Genomic DNA, 21118 nt, shown 5'->3' with positions numbered 1-21118 from the left:
GGAGCTCACAGTGGGCAGGGGGGTGAATAAACAGGCAGTTCAGTTATAGAGTTATTGGATTCTGAGGGAAGAAGCCCGAGGGGCTATAAGAGCTGGTAAGAAGGACACCCAAATAAGTGTACTTTTCACTATCTGACATTTCCTTGTCTGTTTTGTTGTTTGCTTGTTTCCCCCTCACCCTCTCTCTCTGTCTCTGTCTCTCTTTCTCTCTCCTCTCTATCTCTCTCTCTCTCTCTCTGTTTCTCCATGTGATTCCAAGTTCCCTTAGGGCAGGGATCTTCTTTTCGTTGATTGAATCCCAATTGTCTAGAACAGTGGTTGACACGAAATAGGTCCTGAAGTGGTCCAATAAATCTGGGAACTACCAGGTTAAACAAAGATAATCACAGGGCTTCCCTGGTGGCTCAGTGGTTAAGAATCTGCCTGCCAATGCAGGGGACACGGGTTCGAGCCCTGGTCCGGGAAGATCCCACATGCCACAGAGCAACTAAGCCCATGCGCCACAACTACTGAGCCTGCACTCTAGAGCCCGCGAGCCACAACTACTGAAGCCCACACACCTAGAGCCCATGCTCCACAATGAGAAGCCCACACACCACAACGAAGAGTAGCCCCCGCTCGCCGCAACTAGAGAAAGCCCACACGCAGTAACGAAGACCCAACGCAGCCAAAACTTAATGAATTAATTAAAAAATAAATTTTAAAAAAACCTCGACAGTGGTTTAAAAAAAAAGATAATCAGTCTCCCTTACCATAGAACCCCTCAGAACCCAAGTTGTGGATCTCCGAGAGAGGGCTAAGAGCACACCCACAACTTACTTGACCACAGAACACTTTTGCCCCAGAGGGAAAGGCATTGCAGGATGCAAGAACAACAAGCACAAGGGGTGAGGGTGGAACAGCAGAGCGCGCTGGAGAGCAGGAAACAGATGGGCCAATGCAGAGAGGGGAGGAGGGAGAAGCCCACCCCTCCACCCCCGCCCTGCCTGCCCTCTCCAGTAACCCCTGCCTCCCACAGGGTGACAGCGGTGGGCCTCTGATGTATCACTCTGACCGGTGGCAAATAGTGGGCATCGTGAGCTGGGGCCATGGCTGTGCAGAGCCGAATACCCCGGGAGTGTACACCAAGACCACAGCCTATCTCAACTGGATCTACAATGTCCGGAAGGTGAGCATGTTTGCTCTACTTGTTGTGCCCTCCCTCCCTTCCTCTCCTCTGAGGGTACTAAACCATCCTTAGTGGCTTAATGCCTCTGAGATACCCCCTTTCATCCCCAACAATCTTCTTTCCCAGCAAGTGACAACCTGGGATGCCACCATTATGAAATTCCTTAGATCAGAGATTCCCATTAAATACAAAGAGTATGGAACACACCCAGCTTTACCATTCTCTGTTCTCTGGCAGAATGAGACTATCAGACATTTTCCAGAGAACTGATTCTGACACGAAGGTGGGTGGAAAGGCCTCTAGAGGGTAGAGAGATGAGCAAAAAGCTTCAGTAAAGGAGATTAATTTTGCATGCCACCATTTTGTCCATTTTCAAATCATCTGATTTCTTTGTTGGTCTCTTTTATTCTAGTCTGATCCATGATGCTGCTGCCCCCCTGCAGTGCTGGAAACTGCTTCCCCCCGCCCCACCCTGTCCACCTGGGGAACCCCCAGAAGTCAGGCACAGAGCAAGAGCCCCCTTGGACACACATCTCTGCCCACACCCTCAGCATATCTTGGTACAGCAAAGGACCCCCATTCCTGTAAGAGACCCCACAGCCCACAGGCACCCAGGAAGTCAGCAGCCCCAGCTCAGCCGCCTCTGATGCTCCCAGCATCCCAAGGTGGGAGAGACACAGCCCACTGAACAAGCCAGCTTCCAGGCTGAGGTCTCAGAAGGCATTGCTAAGCCAAGAAAGAACTTTCTACTCTACTGAATGGAAACCGATGCTCTTCTGAGAGCCCAGATCAATAACAGAAATCCTCAAAGGCCAAAAAAATCAAAATAAAATGAAACAAAACCATCAGAATTGTGAGCTGAAACTAAGGTGGATATCTGGGAGCAATGGCTAACCGATATCTTCTGTTGCCCTGGGACAGAGACCTACATTAAGGCTGAGATCAGAACTAAACCCAGACTCACTGCAGGTAGGAAAGCTGAACCTGGGATTTCCACATGGAACAGAGACAACTGAATGGGGTAAATGTGATCCCAGGTGGCAGATCTAACGAAGGATGAAAACATCCCACATTTAGAGCCTTGGGATTCCCAGACAGAGATCCTCCAAACGTGAGCTCACAAAGATTGGCCAACATTTTAAAAAATAAAAACCACCATGGTTTTCTGTTTTCAAAAACAGAAAACAGAACCTCAAGGACTTTAGGTGTTAGAATTATCTATAATAAGAACTAATAGAGTATTTCTATGTACTGTACACAATTCTAAGTGCCTCACCATGTATGGATTCACTTAATACTCACACAAACCTATGAGATAGGTACTGTTCTTATACCCATTTTAAGGATAAGAAAACTAAGCAAAATGAGATTTAGGACCTTGCCTGAGGTTACATACTGGTAAGTTGAACATGAGCATTCTGACTCCAGAGTTCATGCTATAAACTACCACACATTCACATTGTTGTACATCCATCACCACCATTCATCTCCAGAATAGTTTTCACCTTGCCAAACTGACGCTCTGTACCTATTAAATAATAACCCTATTTCTCCCATACCCCAGCCTCTGGCTGTCGCCATTCTACTTTCCGTCTCTACAAATCTGACTACTTATATAAGTGGAATCATATAGTATTTATCTTTTTGTGCCTGGCTTATTTCATTTTTCAGTTTCAGTTTTTAGCAGAAAGAGATAGGAAGACTTTAAAATATGAAAACAAGGCTATGAACAATGGAGGCTAGAATGATAAGGTCTAATATATCCAGTTAGAGCCCCAGAGAGAGAGAACAGAAAGAATGAAAGGGAAACAATATCCCAAAACTTAACAGCTGAGAATACCCAGAACTATTTAAAGGCAAGAATCCACAGATACAGCATATGCCACCATAGTGTATACCCATACAACCAAGGTGGAGACATTAAAGTAAATCTTCACCTAGGCATATTAGAGTGAGTCTTCATAACACCAAAGATGAAAAGAAACACTTGAAAGCAGCTAGAGAAAAAACCCAGACCCCTTACAATACCACAATTGTACCACAGTCAGACTAACAGCAGACTTCCCCACAGCATAAAAAAGATAGAAGACAGTGGATTTGTATCTTCAGTGTGCCAAGAGGTAACAGTCAACCAAGAATTGTGAATACTACAAAACTATCTTTCAAGAAAAAGAAAGGTATTTTTAGGAAAACAAAACTGAGAGTTTATTACCAACAATGTTCCTTCTCTAAAGGAACATTTAAAGTATATACTTTAGGGACAGGGAAAATGAGGCTAAAAAGAAAAACTGAGATGCAAGAAGGAATAGTAAAGAATGCAACTGGTAAAAATGTAGATAAATCTAAACAAATTTTGTCAACATAAAATAACAATAACATCTATTTTGTGGGTTAATTTTTTTAAGTCTAATCAAAATACAGAATAACAATAGTGTGTAAGTCAGGAGAGACTGGTTGGAGTTAAAATACTCTAAAGTTCTTAACTTTTCTCAAGAGGGGGTTTTAAATATTGATTAAAGTTATGATACATAAAGTATATGTATTATATTCTGTTGGGCTGCATCCTGCAGGCCTACAAGGCCTGTACTTGCCCAGTTTTAAGACCAAAGAAAGAGCCCAGAGTCAGTGACAGAGACATTAACGGTGTAATGGATGGGGGAGCTAACATGTCTGAAGCAAAGTTCTGGAGCAACACCCCACTGTGTGCAGCACATGGCAGGCAGGACATGGCAGCAGGCCTTGCCCCCGGGGGGAGGGGAAATCGCCAGTTATAGGGGGAATTGAGGTCAGATTAGTGCATTAGTTACCAGGGAAACCACCCGAGGGGCACAACCCTCACCACCCCTTTGGATAAGAACAATTACTAGCTGGGGTCTGGGGCAAGTATGTAGGAAGGTCAGTCATGTGAGCAGGGTATAAGTGAAGCAGGCACTGGTCGGGTAAGGGATGTACAGAGAGCAAGAGAACAGCCATCTTGAGTGGCTTGACCATACATATTCTAAGCGTCAAAAGAGTAACCACCAAAAGAATGGAAGTAAAGTTTTTAACTTCAAAACAATCAAAACAAGAAATAGATTAAGGAAAAATAATCAAAATATCAAACAATCTCAAAAGAAAGAGGAGGAGAGCTAAAAGGAAGGGAAGCATAGAAAATGGAACAAATAAAATATACAAAATAGGATGCTAAAAACAAAAATATCAATAATTACAATAAATGTTAAAGTCACCAACTAATACATAAAGATAGGCAAAATGGATAAAAATATAAAATCAAGCTACATGTTATTTATAAAAGACACACCCAGAATGTTAGGTTACAGACCATTAAAACCAAAAAGATGAAAAAAGACACAGAAAATAAGCTCATAACCAAATTTAAGCTGGGGAAGCTATATAGTATTTTTTTAAAATAGGGATTTAGGACAAAAAGAAAAAACTATTTTTAGGATAAAGAGAGTCACTACATAGTCATAAAAGCTTCAATTTTCACCAGGAAGGTATAGTAAGTTAAAACTTGTAAACAAAAAGAAAAAAGAAATGAAAAAAAACAACAACAACGCAATCCCTTTGTCACCACAGGAGTTACCTATCACACCAAGTCTTTATTCTGAAATGATATTTAAAGAGAAAAAATTAAGCATTACTCTGCTTTGCCGTAGAAATCTACTTCCAGGTAACAAGATGGCTCAAGGTGGTGAGGGAAAGCTCTTCTTTACAGAAAAATATAGCTAATTGATATAGATGAATGATAGAAAATCATTTTTTGCATCTTCTAACGAAATAATTCACTCAAGCAAGGATCAATGGATGCTAAAACCATTAAGTGAAAGGTTGATGGAGAACAGGATATTTGCATAATGCCCAAGTATCACCCTCGTGGATTCCTTGCTAATCTCAAGAGGAAAACTTAACTTTAAAATCAAGGGATCAGGCTGTCATCACCTAAGCACTAACAGTGGAATAACCAGATATTATGTGCCTACCGACGTGAAGATGAAGTACACCTCATGTTGCATCACTTAAAGGCAACTTATCAAACATGCTTAACCCAAAAGTTTACATCTAATTTCCAGTTTATAGGAAATATAAGAATTAGAGGAATAAGTTAAATGACACCATTTGGAAGCTAACAGACAAAACCAGAAGGTGGGACATTCTATCGACTTAAGAGGGTAACAACCAAATACAGAGTGTGGACCTTGACTGGATCCTGACTTGAACCAATTAGCAAGAAAAGACATGTGAGCTAAGGGCTAACTGGGGAAATATGAATACGATTTGGGTATTGGATGACAACAAGGAATTGTGAATTTCATTATAATACTATACTTGGGGCTTCCCTGGTGGCGCAGTGATTGAGAGTCCGCCTGCCAATGCAGGGGACGCGGGTTCATGCCCCGGTCCGGGAAGATCCCACATGCCGCGGAGCGGCTGGGCCCGTGATACATGGCCGCTGAGCCTGCGCGTCCGGAGCCTGTGCTCCGCAATGGGAGAGGCCACAACTGTGAGAGGCCCGCGTACCGCAAAAAAAAAATAAATAAATAAATAAATAAATAAATACTATACTTAAGAAAAAATATCCTTAATTTTTAGAGATGCATGCAGAAGTATTTGGAGTAAAATAACACAAGTTATAGTTCAGAAAAGAAAAAACAGTTGAGCAGGAAGATGGCAGAAGAGTAAGACGCGGAGATCACCTTCCTCCCCACAGATACACCAGAAATACATCTACACGTGGAACAACTACAGAACACCTACTGAACGCTGGCAGAAGACCTCAGACCTCCCAAAAGGCAAGAAACTCCCCACGTACCTGGCTGGGTAGGGCAAAAGAATAAACAGAGACAAAAGGATAGGGACGGGACCTGCACCAGTGGGAGGGAGCTGTGAAGGAGGAGAGGTTTCCACACACTAGGAAGCCCCTTCGCGGGCGGAGACTACGGGTGGCGGAGGGGGGAAGCTTCGGAGCCGCGGAGCACAGCAACAGGGGTGCGGAGGGCAAAGCGGAGAGATTCCCGCACAGAGGATCAGGGCCGACCGGCACTCACCAGCCCGCGAGGCTTGTCTGGTCCCCCGCCGGGGCGGGCAGGGCTGGGAGCGGAGGCTCGGGCTTCCATCGAGCTCCTCCGGGAGAGGACTAGGGTTGGCGGCGTGAACACGACCTGCAGGGGATTAGTGCGCCACGGCTAGCCGGGAGGGCTTCCGGGGAAAAGTCTGGACCTGCCGAAGAGGCAAGAGACTTTTTCTTCCCTCTTTGTTTCCTGGTGCGCGAGGAGAGGGGTTTAAGGGCGCTGCTTAAAAGAGCTCCAGAGACGGGCGCGAGCCGCAGCTAAAAGCGCGGACCCCAGAGACGGGCCTGAGACGCTGAGGCTGCTGCTGCCGCCACCAAGAAGCCTGTGTGCGAGCACAGGTCACTATCCACACCTCCTTTCCGGGGAGCCTGTGCAGCCCGCCACTGCCAGGGTCCCGGGATCCAGAGACAACTTACCCGGGAGAACGCACGGCGCGCCTCAGGCTGGTGCAACGTCTCGCCGACCTCTGCCGCCGCAGGCCCGCCCCACACTCCCGCCCCCCCCCCCGTGCCCCTCCCCCCCCCCCCCCCCCCCCCCCCCGGCCTGAGTGCGCCAGAGCCGCTGAATCAGCGGCTCCTTTAACCCTGTCCTGTCTGAGCGAAGAACAGACGCCCACCAGCGACCTACACGCAGAGGCGGGGCCAAATCCAAAGCTGAGCCCCGGGAGCTGTGAGAACAAAGAAGGGAAAGGGAAATCCCTCCCAGCAGCCTCAGAAGCAGCGGATTAAAGCTCCACAATCAACTTGATGTACCTGCATCTGTGGAATACATGAACAGACAACGAATCATCCCAAATTAAGAAGGTGGACGTTGAGAGCAAGATTTATGATTTTTTCCCCTTTTCCTCTTTTTGTGAGTGTGTATGTGTATGCTTCTGTGTGAGATTTTGTCTGTATAGCTTTTCTTCCACCATTTGTCCTAGGGTTCTACCGTCCGTTTTTATTTTCTCTTAATAATTATTTTTTATTTTAATAACTTTATTATATTTTATCTTACTTTATTTTATTTTACTTTATCTTCTTTCTTTTTTCCTTCCTTCCCTCCTTCCTTCCTCCCTCCCTCCCTCCCTCCTTTCTTTCTTTCTTTCTTTCTTTCTACTTCTACTAATTCTTTCTTTCTACTTTTTCCTCCCTTTTATTCTGAGCCGTGTGGATGAAAGGCTCTTGGTGTTGCAGCCAGGAGTCAGTGCTGTGCCTCTGAGGTGGGAGAGCCAACTTCAGGACAGTGGTCCACAAGAGACCTCCCAGCTCCACATAATATCAAACGGCGAAAATCTCCCAGAGATCTCCATCTTAACACCAGCATCCGGCTTCACTCAACGACGAGCAAGCTACAGTGCTGGACATCCTATGCCAAACAACTAGCAAGACAGGAACACAAACCCACCCATTAGCAGAGAGGCTGCCTAAAATCATAATAAGGCCACAGACACCCCAAAACACACCTCCAGACGTGGACCTGCCCACCAAAAAGACAAGATCCAGCCTCATCCACCAGAACACAGGCACTAGTCCCCTCCACCAGGAAGCCTACACAGCCCACTGAACCAACCTTAGCCACTGGGGACAGAAACCAAAAACAACAGGAACTACGAACCTGCTGCCTGCAAAAAGGAGACCCCAAACACAGTAAGATAAGCAAAATGAGAAGACAGAAAAACACACAGCAAATGAAGGAGCAAGGTAAAAACCCACCAGACCTAACAAATGAAGAGGAAATAGGCAGTCTACCTGAAAAAGAATTCAGAATAATGATAGTAAATATGATCCAAAATCTTGGAAATAGAATAGACAAAATGCAAGAAACATTTAACAAGGACCTAGAAGAACTAAGATGAAACAAACAACGATGAACAACACAATAAATGAAATGAAAAATACTCTAGATGGGATCAATAGCAGAATAACTGAGGCAGAAGGACGGATAAGTGACCTGGAAGAAAAAATAGTGGAGATAACTACTGCAGAGCAGAATAAAGAAAAAAGAATGAAAAGAACTGAGGACAGTCTCAGAGACCTCTGGGACAACATTAAACGCACCAACATTCGAATTATAGAGGTTCCAGAAGAAGAAGAGAAAAAGAAAGGGACTGAGAAAATATTTGAAGAGATTATAGTTGAAAACTTCCCTAATATGGGAAAGGAAATAGTTAATCAAGTCCAGGAAGCACAGAGAGTCCCATACAGGATAAATCCAAGGAGAAATACGCCAAGACACATATGAATCAAACTGTCAAAAATTAAATACAAAGAAAACATATTAAAAGCAGCAAGGAAAAAACAACAAATAACACACAAGGGAATCCCCATAAGGTTAACAGCTGATCTTTCAGCAGAAACTCTGCAAGCCAGAAGGGACAGGCAGGACATATTTAAAGTGATGAAGGAGAAAAACCTGCAACCAAGATTACTCTACCCAGCAAGGATCTCATTCAGCTTTGATGGAGAAATTAAAACCTTTACAGACAAGCAAAAGCTGAGAGAGTTTAGCACCATCAAACCAGCTTTACAACAATGGCTAAAGGAACTTCTGTAGACAAGAAACACAAGAGAAGGAAAAGACCTACAATAACGAACCCAAAACAATTAAGAAAATGGGAATAGGAACATACATATCGATAATTACCTTAAATGTAAATAAACTAAATGCTCCCACCAAAAGACACAGATTAGCTGAATGGATACAAAAACAAAACCCATATATTTGCTGTCTACAAGAGACCCACTTCAGACCTAGAGACACATACAGACTGAAAGTAAGGGGATGGAAAAAGATATTTCATGCAAATGGAAATCAAAAGAAAGCTGGAGTAGCAATTCTCATATCAGACAAAATGGACTTTAAAATAAAGACTATTAGAAGAGACAAAGAAGGACACTACATAATGATCAAGGGATCGATCCAAGAAGAAGATATAACAATTGTAAATATTTATGCACCCAACATAGGAGCACCTCAATACATAAGGCAAATACTAACAGCCATAAAAGGGGAAATCGACAGTAACACATTCATAGTAGGGGACTTTAACACCCCACTTTCACCAATGGACAGATCATCCAAAATGAAAATAAATAAGGAAACACAAGCTTTAAATGATACATTAAACAAGATGGACTTAATTGATATTTACAGGACATTCCATCCAAAAACAACAGAATATACATTTTTCTCAAGTGCTCATGCAACATTCTCCAGTATAGATCATATCTTGGGTCACAAATCAAGCCTTGGTAAATTTGAGAAAATCGAAATTGTCTCAAGTATCTTTTCTGACCACAACGCTATGAGACTAGATATCAATTACAGGAAAAGATCTGTAAAAAATACAAACACATGGAGGCTAAACAATACACTACTTAATAACGAAGTGATCACTGAAGAAATCAAAGAGGAAATAAAAAAATACCTAGAAACAAATGACAATGGAGACACGACAACCCAAAATCTATGGGATGCAGCAAAAGCAGTTCTAAGAGGGAAGTTTATAGCAATACAATCCTACCTTAAGAAACAGGAAACATCTCGAATAAACAACCTAACCTTGCACCTCAAGCAATTAGAGAAAGAAGAACAAAAAAACCCCAAAGTTAGCAGAAGGAAAGAAATCATAAAAATCAGATCAGAATTAAATGAAAAAGAAATGAAGGAAACGATAGCAAAGATCAATAAAACTAAAAGCTGGTTCTTTGAGAAGATAAACAAAATTGATAAACCATTAGCCAGACTCATCAAGAAAAAAAGGGAGAAGACTCAAATCAATAGAATTAGAAATGAAAAAGGAGAAGTAACAACTGACACTGCAGAAATACAAAAGATCATGGGAGATTACTACAAGCAACTCTATGCCAATAAAATGCACAACCTGGAAGAAATGGACAAATTCTTAGAAATGCACAACCTGCCAAGACTGAGTCAGGAAGAAATAGAAAATATGAACAGACCAATGACAAGCACTGAAATTGAAATGGTGATTAAAAATCTTCCATAAAACAAAAGCCCAGGACCAGATGGCTTCACAGGCGAATTCTATCAAACATTTAGAGAAGAGCTAACACCTGTCCTTCTCAACCTCTTCCAAAGTATAGCAGAGGGAGGAACACTCCCAAACTCATTCTACGAGGCCACCATCACCCTGATACCAAAACCAGACAAGGATGTCAAAGAGAAAGAAAACTACAGGCCAATATCACTTATGAACATAGAGGCAAAAATCCTCAACAAAATACTAGCAAACAGAATCCAACAGCACATTAAACGGATCATACACCATGATCAAGTGGGGTTTATTCCAGGAACGTAAGGATTCTTCAATATACGCAAATCAATCAATGTGATACACCATATTAACAAATTGAAGGAGAAAAACCATATGATCATCTCAATAGATGCAGAGAAAGCTTTCGACAAAATTCAACACCCATTTATGATAAAAACCCTGCAGAAAGTAGGCATAGAGGGAACTTTCCTCAACATAATAAAGGCCATACATGACAAACCCACAGCCAACATCGTCCTCAATGGTGAAAAACTGAAAGCATTTCCACTAAGATCAGGAATAAGACAAGGTTGCCCACTCTCACCACTCTTATTCAACATAGTTTTGGAAGTTTTAGCCACAGCAATCAGAGAAGAAAAGGAAATAAAAGGAATCCAAATCGGAAAAGAAGAAGTAAAGCTGTCACTGTTTGCAGATGACATGATACTATACGTAGAGAATCCTAAAGATGCTACCAGAAAACTACTAGAGCTAATCAATGAATTTGGTAAAGGAGCAGGATACAAAATTAATGCACAGAAATCTCTTGCATTCCTATACACTAATGATGAAAAATCTGAAAGTGAAATCAAGAAAACACTCCCATTTACCATTGCAACAAAAAGAATAAAATACCTAGGAATAAACCTACCTAAGGAGACAAAAGACCTGTATGCAGAAAATTATAAGACACTGATGAAAGAAATTAAAGATGATACAGATAGATGGAGAGATATACCATGTTCTTGGATTGGAAGAATCAACATTGTGAAAATGACTCTACTACCCAAAGCAATCTACAGATTCAATGCAATCCCTATCAAACTACCACTGGCATTTTTCACAGAACTAGAACAAAAAAATTTCACAATTTGTATGGAAACACAAAAGACCCCAAATAGCCAAAGCAATCTTGAGAAAGAAAAACAGAGCTGGAGGAATCAGGCTCCCTGACTTCAGACAAAGCTACAGTAATCAAGAGAGTATGGTACTGGCACAAAAACAGAAAGATCAATGGAACAGGATAGAAAGCCCAGAGATGAGATAAACCCACACACATATGGTCACCTTATCTTTGATAAAGGAGGCAGGAATGTACAGTGGAGAAAGGACAGCCTCTTCAATAAGTGGTGCTGGGAAAACTGGACAGGTACATGTAAAAGTATGAGATTAGATCACTCCCTAACACTATACACAAAAATAAGCTCAAAATGGATTAAAGACCTAAATGTAAGGCCAGAAACTATCAAACTCTTAGAGGAAAACATAGGCAGAACACTCTATGACATAAATCACAGCAAGATCCTTTTTGACCCACCTCTTAGAGAAATGGAAATAAAAACAAAAATAAACAAATGGGACCTAATGAGACTTCAAAGCTTTTGCACAGCAAAGGAAACCATAAACAAGACCAAAAGACAACCCTCAGAATGGGAGAAAATATTTGCAAATGAAGCAACTGACAAAGGATTAATCTCCAAAATTTACAAGCAGCTCATGCAGCTCAATAACAAAAAAACAAACAACCCAATCCAAAAATGGGCAGAAGACCTAAATAGACATTTCTCCAAAGAAGATATACAGACTGCCAACAAACACATGAAAGAATGCTCAACATCATTCATCATTAGAGAAATGCAAATCAAAACTACAATGAGATATCATCTCACACCAGTCAGAATGGCCATCATCAAAAAATCTAGAAACAATAAATAAACAATAAAGGGTGTGGAGAAAAGGGGACACTCTTGCACTGCTGGTGGGAATGTGAATTGGTACAGCCACTATGGAGAACAGTATGGAGGTTCCTTAAAAAACTAAAAATAGAACTACCATATGACCCAGCAATCCCACTACTGGGCATATACCCTGAGAAAACCATAATTCAAAAAGAGTCATGTACCAAAATGTTCATTGCAGCTCTATTTACAATAGCCCGGAGATGGAAACAACCTAAGTGCCCATCATCGGATGAATGGATAAAGAAGATGTGGCACATATATACAATGGAATATTACTCAGCCATAAAAAGAAACGAAATTGAGCTATTTGTAATGAGGTGGATAGATCTAGAGTCTGTCATACAGAGTGAAGTAAGTCAGAAAGAAAAAGACAAATACCGTATGCTAACACATATATATGGAATTTAAGAAGAAAAAAAAATGTCATGAAGAACTTAGAGGTAGGACAGAAATAAAGACACAGACCTACTGGAGAACGGACTTGAGGATATGGGGAGGGGGAAGGGTGAGCTGTGACAGGGCGAGAGAGAGGCATGGACATATATATATACACGCTAACAAACGTAAGGTAGATAGCTAGTGGGAAGCAGCCGCATGGCACAGGGATATGGGCTCGGTGCTTTGTGACCGCCTGGAGGGGTGGGGTAGGGAGGGTGGGAGGGAGGGAGACGCAAGAGGGAGGAGATATGGGAACATATGTATATGTATAACTGATTCACTTTGTTATAAAGCAGAAACTAACACACCATTGTAAAGCAATTATACTCCAATAAAGATGTAAAAAAAAAAAAACTGTTGAAGCTAAGATAGCAAAATGTCAAGAAGTACAAAATCTAGGTGTTGGATATTTATTATTTTTCTACTTTTCTGTATATCTGAATTTTTTCTCAGTAAACAGGTTTTTTTAACTTATATAAACACAGTTTTAAAATAGTCTCAAAAACTGATAGAACTACAAGGAGATATTGATAAATCCACCATCACAGAGCCAACTTTTAGCACACTCCTCTCAATGATTGTTAGGTCAAACAGGTAAAATATTAGTATAGACAATTGAACAACATACTTAGTATGCTTGATTAATAGACACGTGTAGAAACTTGCACACAATACTTAGAAAATAAGCCTCCTTCTCAAGCACATTTATAAAAAAAATTAACTACATACTAGTCCATAAAGTAAGTCTCAACGCATTTCAAAAGCAGTATGGATACACCCAGTTTTGTGCTCCCATTAATTTCTGATCAGCCTTGCCTGCATTCCCCATCCACTCACCTCCAGGATATAGTCGCTGACCTGGCTTCCTGCCCTGGGTGGCCCCAGTACTGGCCCCTTTCAGTCCCCTGGTTTCAAAGCCCTGGTAACTGCCACCACCTCTTCTCCTAACACGACATTGGTCTCCATCACCCCTGGGGCCAGGGCTGGGCTTTGGCTTGGGTGGTCTTCATTGTACCCACCAGCACCCAGAGCCAGCAGACTGTACCCACAAGGCTCTGCTTCCCCAGGGCTCCCTGAAAAGACTAACAAAACATGGAAATTATTGTCTTTGGGATAAATATTGAATAAGGGGAAACAGGAGACAGGAAGAGGCCAGCAGATAAATTATTCTACCTTCTTCCCCAAAATGAAATTATTCAGAGAAGACCTAGTTCCCCAGAGACAGTCCCTGTGATCCAGCAACCAGCGGCGTGTTGCTGAGTCAGCTGTGGTCAGCTCCGTATCACATCACCTTTCTCTCTTTCCCTGCCTCTCAGCCCTTTCCCCCTAACGCCTGCTTCCCTGGGATTGAACCCCATGATAAAGTGTTAAGATTAAGTTTAACTTAGACAATTTAAGTTTTCTAAGAAAACTGGTCTAAGACTATCAAACTGATTAAGCTCTCTGATTGCAATGCTATTAAGTTATGAGACAACAGCAAACAATAATTTTTTAAATGTAAAATGCATATGTGATGTTAACAGCACTTCTAAATAATTCATAGGTCAAAGCAGAAATTATAAGGAAAAATTTACTTAAAATAGAATGATAATGAAAAATATATATGTACACAGACACATGCACGTACCCATAGAATGTTTTAGGGTGACATTCAGCAGCTAATCTGAAAGTACTCGTGCTCTTTACAACCTGGATTTGTGCGGAGATGGGCCGACTTTTGCACTCGACACTCAGAGTACAGGTGGTTCCACAGAAAGGGGGCGGAGGGATCAAAAGAGAACCAGGAAGTTGTAACGTGACTAACACGGAGACTCTCACAGCTGACCCTCACCATCTCTGAAAGGGAGGGTGTGGTGAGGGGGTTGGTGGGAGAAAAGACCCGCCTCCTTCCCACAAGGAAGGAAGGGAACTGAATCCCAGAAAGATAAGCCTGACGCAGGAGTACTGGTCTGGTGCTCCCAGATCCAGTCCAGAGCTATCTCCACGAGAAGGTCCCCTCCTAAAAGCAAGCCATTACACGGACCACGATGGAGCGCCGAGTGCGAACGTGGGCCAGGAACTGGGAGAGGCACGTGGAGGCGGGTGAGGACTCAGCCCAGCCCGTTAGCGTGGTAGGGGAGCTCAGGGGAGAATTTAAGGATGGAGTGGGAAGCACTCTAATACAGGTGTGTGCAAATGCCAGGGACAGTGACGTCTGAAATAGAGCTGGAGACCAAATAGGCTGTACCCATTCCAGGAGGTGAGAGTAGCTAGAGGGAACAGCAATTACAAAGGAAGAGACAGGAAGAAGCCCTGCGTTCAGAGAACAGTGTGAGAGAGAAGGACAGAATGGGAAGTTGAAAGGAGAGACGTGTGATGACGTTGTAGTGAGGAGAAAAGAATCTGGGCTTTAGAGGCAAGCACACCCTGACTCAAAACTGTGTGTGTGTGTTTATTACGAATGTATCACATAGTTATAAAAATTCCAACAACTGAAGAGTAAAAGTAAAGAGTTAAACACAGACATAGAGAACAGATTTCTGGTTGCCAAGGTGGGACGGGGGTGGGTGGTGGAGGAGGGATGGAGTAGGAGGTTTGGGATTAGCAGACACAAACTATTATAAATAGAATGGATAAACAACAAGGTCCTACTGTATAGCACAGGGAACTATATTCAATACCCTGTGATAGGGACTTCCCTGGTGGTCCAGTGGGTAAGACTGTGCTCCCGATGCAGGGGGCCCGGGTTTGATCCCTGGTGGGGGAACTAGATCCCGCATGCATGTCACAACTAAGAGTCCACATGCTGCAACTAAGAAGTCTGCATACTTCAACTAAAGATCCCACATGCCGCAGCTAAGACCTGGTGCAGCCAAAAGAAGTAAATAAATTTTTTTTTTATCCTGTGATAAACCATAATGGCAAAGAATATAAAAAAGGGTGCATGTTTATGTATAACTGAATCACTTTGCTGTACAGCAGAAATTAACATAACATTGTAAATCAACTATACTTCATTTAAAAAAATAAATAAAATTTTTTAAAAAATAAATAACGGGGCTTCCCTGGTGGCACAGTGGTTAAGAATCCGCCTGCCAATGCAGGGGACACGGGTTCGAGCCCTGGTCTGTGAAGATCCCACATGCCGCGGAGCAACTAAGCCCGTGCGCCATGACTACTGAGCCTGTGCTCTAGAGCCCGCGAGCCAGAACTACTGAGCCCACGCACCACAACTACTGAAGCCCGCGCGCCTAGAGCCCGTGCTCCACAACAAGAGATGCCACCGCAATGAGAAGCTCACACACTGCAACGAAGAGTAGCCCCTGCTCGCCGCAACTAGAGAAAGTCTGCGCGCAGCAACAAGACCCAACGCAGTCATAAATAAATGAATTCATTAAAATAAATAAATAAATAACGAGTTAAAGTTTCATCTTCAATTTCCAGCCCAATCCCCAATCCCCCTTATCAGAGGCAACCACTAATCTCAGTTGGATGTGTATCTTTCCAGACTCTTTTCTATACAAATACTTAATATCTCTGTGTCTCCATTTTCTCATCTGTAAAATGGGACTAATAATAATGGCTCTTCCCTCATAGGGTTGCTGTGAGGGTTAAATTGTTACCAAACCTGGGTCCCTGGAAATTGATAAGAGGCCATATGAGGAATTCAGGAAGGCTTTATTGGGGCTCGTGCTGCAGCACTAGGGAGCAAAAACAAGTAACAGGTGACCCTGCTCGCTGCCCGGGGGTGGGGGATGGCAAGCTGGTTCCTTAAATGGGGTGAGGGTGGGGGGAGACTTGTGGGTTGGGCCAGAGGGGGGGCTTAGGTGGTCTGCCCACACTGTGTAGTACCCTGCTTTTGCTCCCGGCACCTTGGAAGTGGCAGCTCGTTTGTGGCCTTTTTGTATCTTATCGTTCATACTTCGCCCCAACTGCACATGCATGCAGTTATTTTTAGTCCCGTATAGTTTCTTTGTATTCTGTTGCTCGAGGACCCCATTGTCCAGGTGCAAGCACCCCAGCAAAGAGTCCTAGGTCCGAGGACCCAGCCTGTCTCAAAATGACTTAGTAAACACATGCAAAGTACTCAGAGACAGGCCTGGTCCAGCAAGCACTCAGTATATGTTAGTGATTATCATCATTATTATTACTACTTACGAACATCCATAAATGGTTGACTACTTGTTTGTTTTTCACATTTTACTGGATTTAAATTCTGCTACCTAATAGTTACCTGTCTGTGGGAAATTTTTTTAGCTTCTCAATGCTTTGGTTTTATCATCGGTAAAAGGGGGTTTTATACCTGCCTTCCAGGAGTGTAACAAGATGTGAATATGTTGTAGGAAGGTGACTAGCAACTCAGGAACCAGATCAGTACTTGCCTTAGTCATGATTACACACAGCTGGGGTCTCCCTTGCATCCTCGCACAGGCCTCCACACTCACTGCTTAAGGCCCTTTTACACCCAAAAGAAGAGGAGATCAAGGACAGGACAAACCCTGGCATTTCTCACCCTCCTGCAGACAGTGCCCAGGGAAAGGATGGGGTTTGGGCTAGAAATCACCTGGGAAATGAGTCTCAGTGCAAATTCTGATTCAGTAGCTCGGAGGCGGAGCCTGAAATTCTGCATTTCTAACAAGCTCCCTGGGGGTGCTTATGCTGCTTGTCTGCAGACCCCATTTCAGTATCCAGGGCCCACAACTCCTATCCTTCCTGTGGTCCAACTGAAAGGCATCTACAGATGCGTTGCCTGGCGAAGTCAGGGGCCCAGACAGCTGACCTCACAGTCCATTCTGAACCCCATGGGGCTGCCCTCCCTCTGGGTACTCCCTGGCCCCTGAGGATCCCCTTCCTTCAAGGAAAGAAGGGAAAGTCTAGATTTTCCCCAGAGAATAGACACAGCCTCTGCTCCCATGGAGTTTACATCCTAGTTAGAGAAGATATACAATAAACAAGTAAACAAATATATGTCTGCGCTTTGAAAAAAAATAAAGCAGGATAAGGAGACAGTGTCTGAGCTGTGGAAGATGTTATTGTAGGTAAGATAGCCAGGGGAGTCTTCTCTGAGGAGATGGCATTTCAGCAGAGACCTGACTGAAATAGGACTGAAATAGGAGAATGATGGGGAGCTCCCTGGTGGTCTCACTACTGGGGCCCCAGGTTCAATCCCTGGTCAATCCCTGGTCAGAGAACTAGGATTCTGCAAGCCAGCGCATGGCCAGTAAAAAAGAAATAGGACAATGAAACCTGTGGATATCTGGGAGAAGAGCATTCTAGCACAGGAACAGCATGTGCAAAGGTCCTGAGACAGGAGGAGGCCAATGTTTGAGGAACAGCAAGAACAATGATGCTAGCACGGGATGAGTCAGCAGGAGAGTGTTAGGAAAAGAAGATATCAAAGAGGCAACAGGGATCAGAACAGTAAGGCCTTCTAGGCCATTGTGAGGAATGAGTAAGACAAATTGGGAGGTTCTCAGGAAAAGAGTGACATCATCTAATTTTTTTGTAATTTTTTAAGATGTCATTTACAGAAAGTAAACTTCACCGTTTTTAGTGTAGAGTTCTGCCAATTTTGACAAATGTGTGCAAGCACGCAACCATAGCTCTATCACCCCCCAAAAGTCTCCCTTGCCCTCTGTGACCTTCCCCACACCCACCTATAGCCACGGGCAGCCACTGGTCTGTTTTATGTCCCTACGGATTTGCTTCTTCCAGGCTGTCATTTAAATGGAACTATAGAGTAGGCGCCCTCTTAAGTCTGAATTCTTTCACTTAGCGTAATGCACTTGAGATTCATCCATCCAAAAGTATATGGAACTTTTGATTACTGAAGAGTATTCCACTGTATGGATGTGACAGTTTGTTCATCCGTTCACCAGGTGAAGGACATTTAGACCGTTTCTTGTTTATGGCAATGACAAAATCAAATCTCTATAAACATCTTTGTACAGGTTTTTGTGTGATCATAAGCTTCTATGCATTTCTTCTGACAGAGATGGAGTGGGAGGAAATGGATTTACTCTCCGATCTGAAACAACTAAAAATCTGGGGGAAAAAATATACAGAACCTCTTCCCCAGCGGCATTTAACCCTTTTATTTCTTCCATCTTGAGTAGAAAACCATCCATCCTCCTTCCTACCTGGGCCAATGCCTTTTCTGTCCTTCAAAGCCAAGTCACCTGAAATTATAACCTCATGTGCCAGTGCCTCCCACTGACTCTTCCACACCCTGGAATCCGGCTCCTTCTGCCTCTGCCACCTGGCCCTCCCCTTCCACTGTGCTGGGCTCACTGGGGTCACCGATGACCTTCATAAGGACTGATCCTTAACTTAGTGATGGCCACTCTGTTCTTAACATTCCTTGCTACCTTGACCTCAAAGACATCACTTGGCCTTGCGCTCATCGCACCCTTATGGCCTCGCCTTCCTTCAACCAGTCACTGAGTGTCAGAGCCCAAGATTGCCTAGATGAGCCCACCTTCCCCGTGGTCCGAACAGACCATTTACTCCTAAGTCCTAGACTCTGATTTACAACTGTCTACTATTCTGGTATCCTGGGGGCACACTCACCACTTCCATAAATGCACATTACGCCCAACACGCTGTTCCCCTCCACTCCCTTTCAGGGCAAACTTACCTCTAAGTACCCGCTCAATGCAAGAGGAGCTTAGAAGCCATCCTTGGCACCATCTTCTCCTAGCCCCCTAAAATCAAGCTCTGTATATTCTACTCCCCTGATTATCGCAACCCTTGCACTGCTCTCCATCCCTTTTCTGCCACCATCTCTTGCCTGGGCAACCGAGTCCGCAGCACAACGCTCACTGTCTCCTGTCTTGCCCTCTCGAACTCTGTCCTGTCTCTCCCCCGCTAAAATCTTCCAGTGGCTCCCCATGGCCTACAAAATACAATATGAACCTTCTGGCATGGCCTGGAAGCCCCGCAGGATCGGGGCTGCTGCCCTGCTGCCCTGCTCCCCCCATCTCCAGTCCCCACCACACCATCGGGGCTGCAGCCGCAGCTGAGCCTCTTGCAGCCACCTGAACACCTGTCATCTCACAGGCTGCTCTGTGTTCCCCAAAACACATTTTGCTTTCTCCTGGGCACCAAGCAACTACATTTCCCAGCCTCCCTGTGGAGGAGCATGTGGGCAGAATGACATGGTCCTCTTCCAGGCCTGGCCCATAAACCTTCCAACACACCATCTTCATTCTCACCTTTCTCATCCACCACCTGCATGGAAAAGGCTCCAAGGACCTAGAGGAGGGCAGAGCCACAAAGTAAGATGCAACGCCTCCAAGTGACATGTGGAAAGCAGCCTGGACAGGAGACCCACAAGTGAGAAGCAAACTTGCATCGTGTTAAAAGTTTTCTATTTCAATCACAGGAGACTATAAGCTCCCTGAGAGTATGGTCAATATTTAGCCCATTTTAGTAATACCAGCATCTAGCAGAGCATCTAGTTCAGAATAGTCCATCTGGTCTCTGTGCCTGCTACCAGCTCAAATAAGAACACATAATTTATGTGTATTTTTGTCCTAGTTGAGTCAGTATGGCCTTAACCGGTGACCGTATGTCCAGGTTTGCCCAGGACAGTCCCAGTTCCTAATTTGGCTTTGACACAATTGTTTATCTATCCATTATGATGACAGTTCAATGGGGAGAGGAAGTAGGGATGAAACAGCAATGATGGGAACCTACCCAGGCCTTGGGACTGATCCTTACATGGAGAACAGCGCGTTCAATGAACAGCATTCCAAGAGTGTTATAAACTCAGACATGGACCAGGAAACTTCAATATCCAACAGGTCTATAGCTGATGAGAAGGTGGCAGGAGGTCCCAGGCCACAAGCTGTACCTGAAGACAGGTGAGTAGTGGCGTGGGGATCCAGGTGATGAGTCCATTCAGGGTGAGAGCACAGAGCAGGTACTTTAGCTGAGGGCTCAGAAAAGAGTGCTGTCAGGGACATCAGCTGAAACTGAGGACCTCACAGACTTCTGCGTTGCTGGGGCCCTTGACTGAGGAAGAAGAGTCTTTTAACAAGATCTTTGAGGACTTAGTGTTTGAAACCCTTTGAGATGCAGTCTTAGGTGAATCCATTGAAGAGAAGGATATGGTATGGTGAGAAAGTGTGGTATGATAAAATCCATGAATACAAGCACACACTCACAAACACACACACACACACACACGCATACATAGTCCCAATTCTTTCCCAGCCTGGCATTGTGCCCAGCAGCTGGAAAGAAGGCATGAGCGCTTGGTTAATCTATGTTCAAGTGATTTAAGATGGACAATATGAAATGTGCATGGGTAGAGTCATTCCTGGGATATAAGCCTAGACTTCCTCCCTCCCTCGCCCCCCCAGATAGCTTGTCCCTTAAAACAGCAACCTGGAGGGACCAGACAAGCAGGGCTCAGTGTGCCCACATACGCCAGTCAGTAAATTGTTTTGTGCTTTTC

General features: G+C 43.8%; 1 protein-coding gene across 2 annotated transcripts in view; it reads left to right on the top strand.

Annotated features, from left to right (window-relative positions):
• Positions 1-2406, top strand: part of TMPRSS4 (transmembrane serine protease 4) — a 37835-nt gene extending 35429 nt beyond the window's left edge. For both annotated transcript variants that reach the window (XM_029206961.1, XM_029206960.1), the window contains 2 exons: positions 1019-1168; positions 1581-2406. In XM_029206961.1, the coding sequence (XP_029062794.1) occupies positions 1019-1168; positions 1581-1592 (162 nt within the window). In that variant the 3' untranslated portion in view covers positions 1593-2406. The remainder of the gene's footprint in view (positions 1-1018; positions 1169-1580) is intronic.
• The last annotated feature ends 18712 nt before the right edge of the window (positions 2407-21118 follow it).

Source organism: Monodon monoceros, unplaced genomic scaffold, assembly GCF_005190385.1.
Source record: "Monodon monoceros isolate NGI ecotype Baffin Bay Population unplaced genomic scaffold, NGI_Narwhal_1 Super_Scaffold_7, whole genome shotgun sequence".
Classification (NCBI taxonomy): domain Eukaryota; kingdom Metazoa; phylum Chordata; class Mammalia; order Artiodactyla; family Monodontidae; genus Monodon; species Monodon monoceros.
The sequence above is the reverse complement of the archived record's forward strand: the minus strand, read 5'-3'. Positions and strand labels throughout refer to the sequence as shown.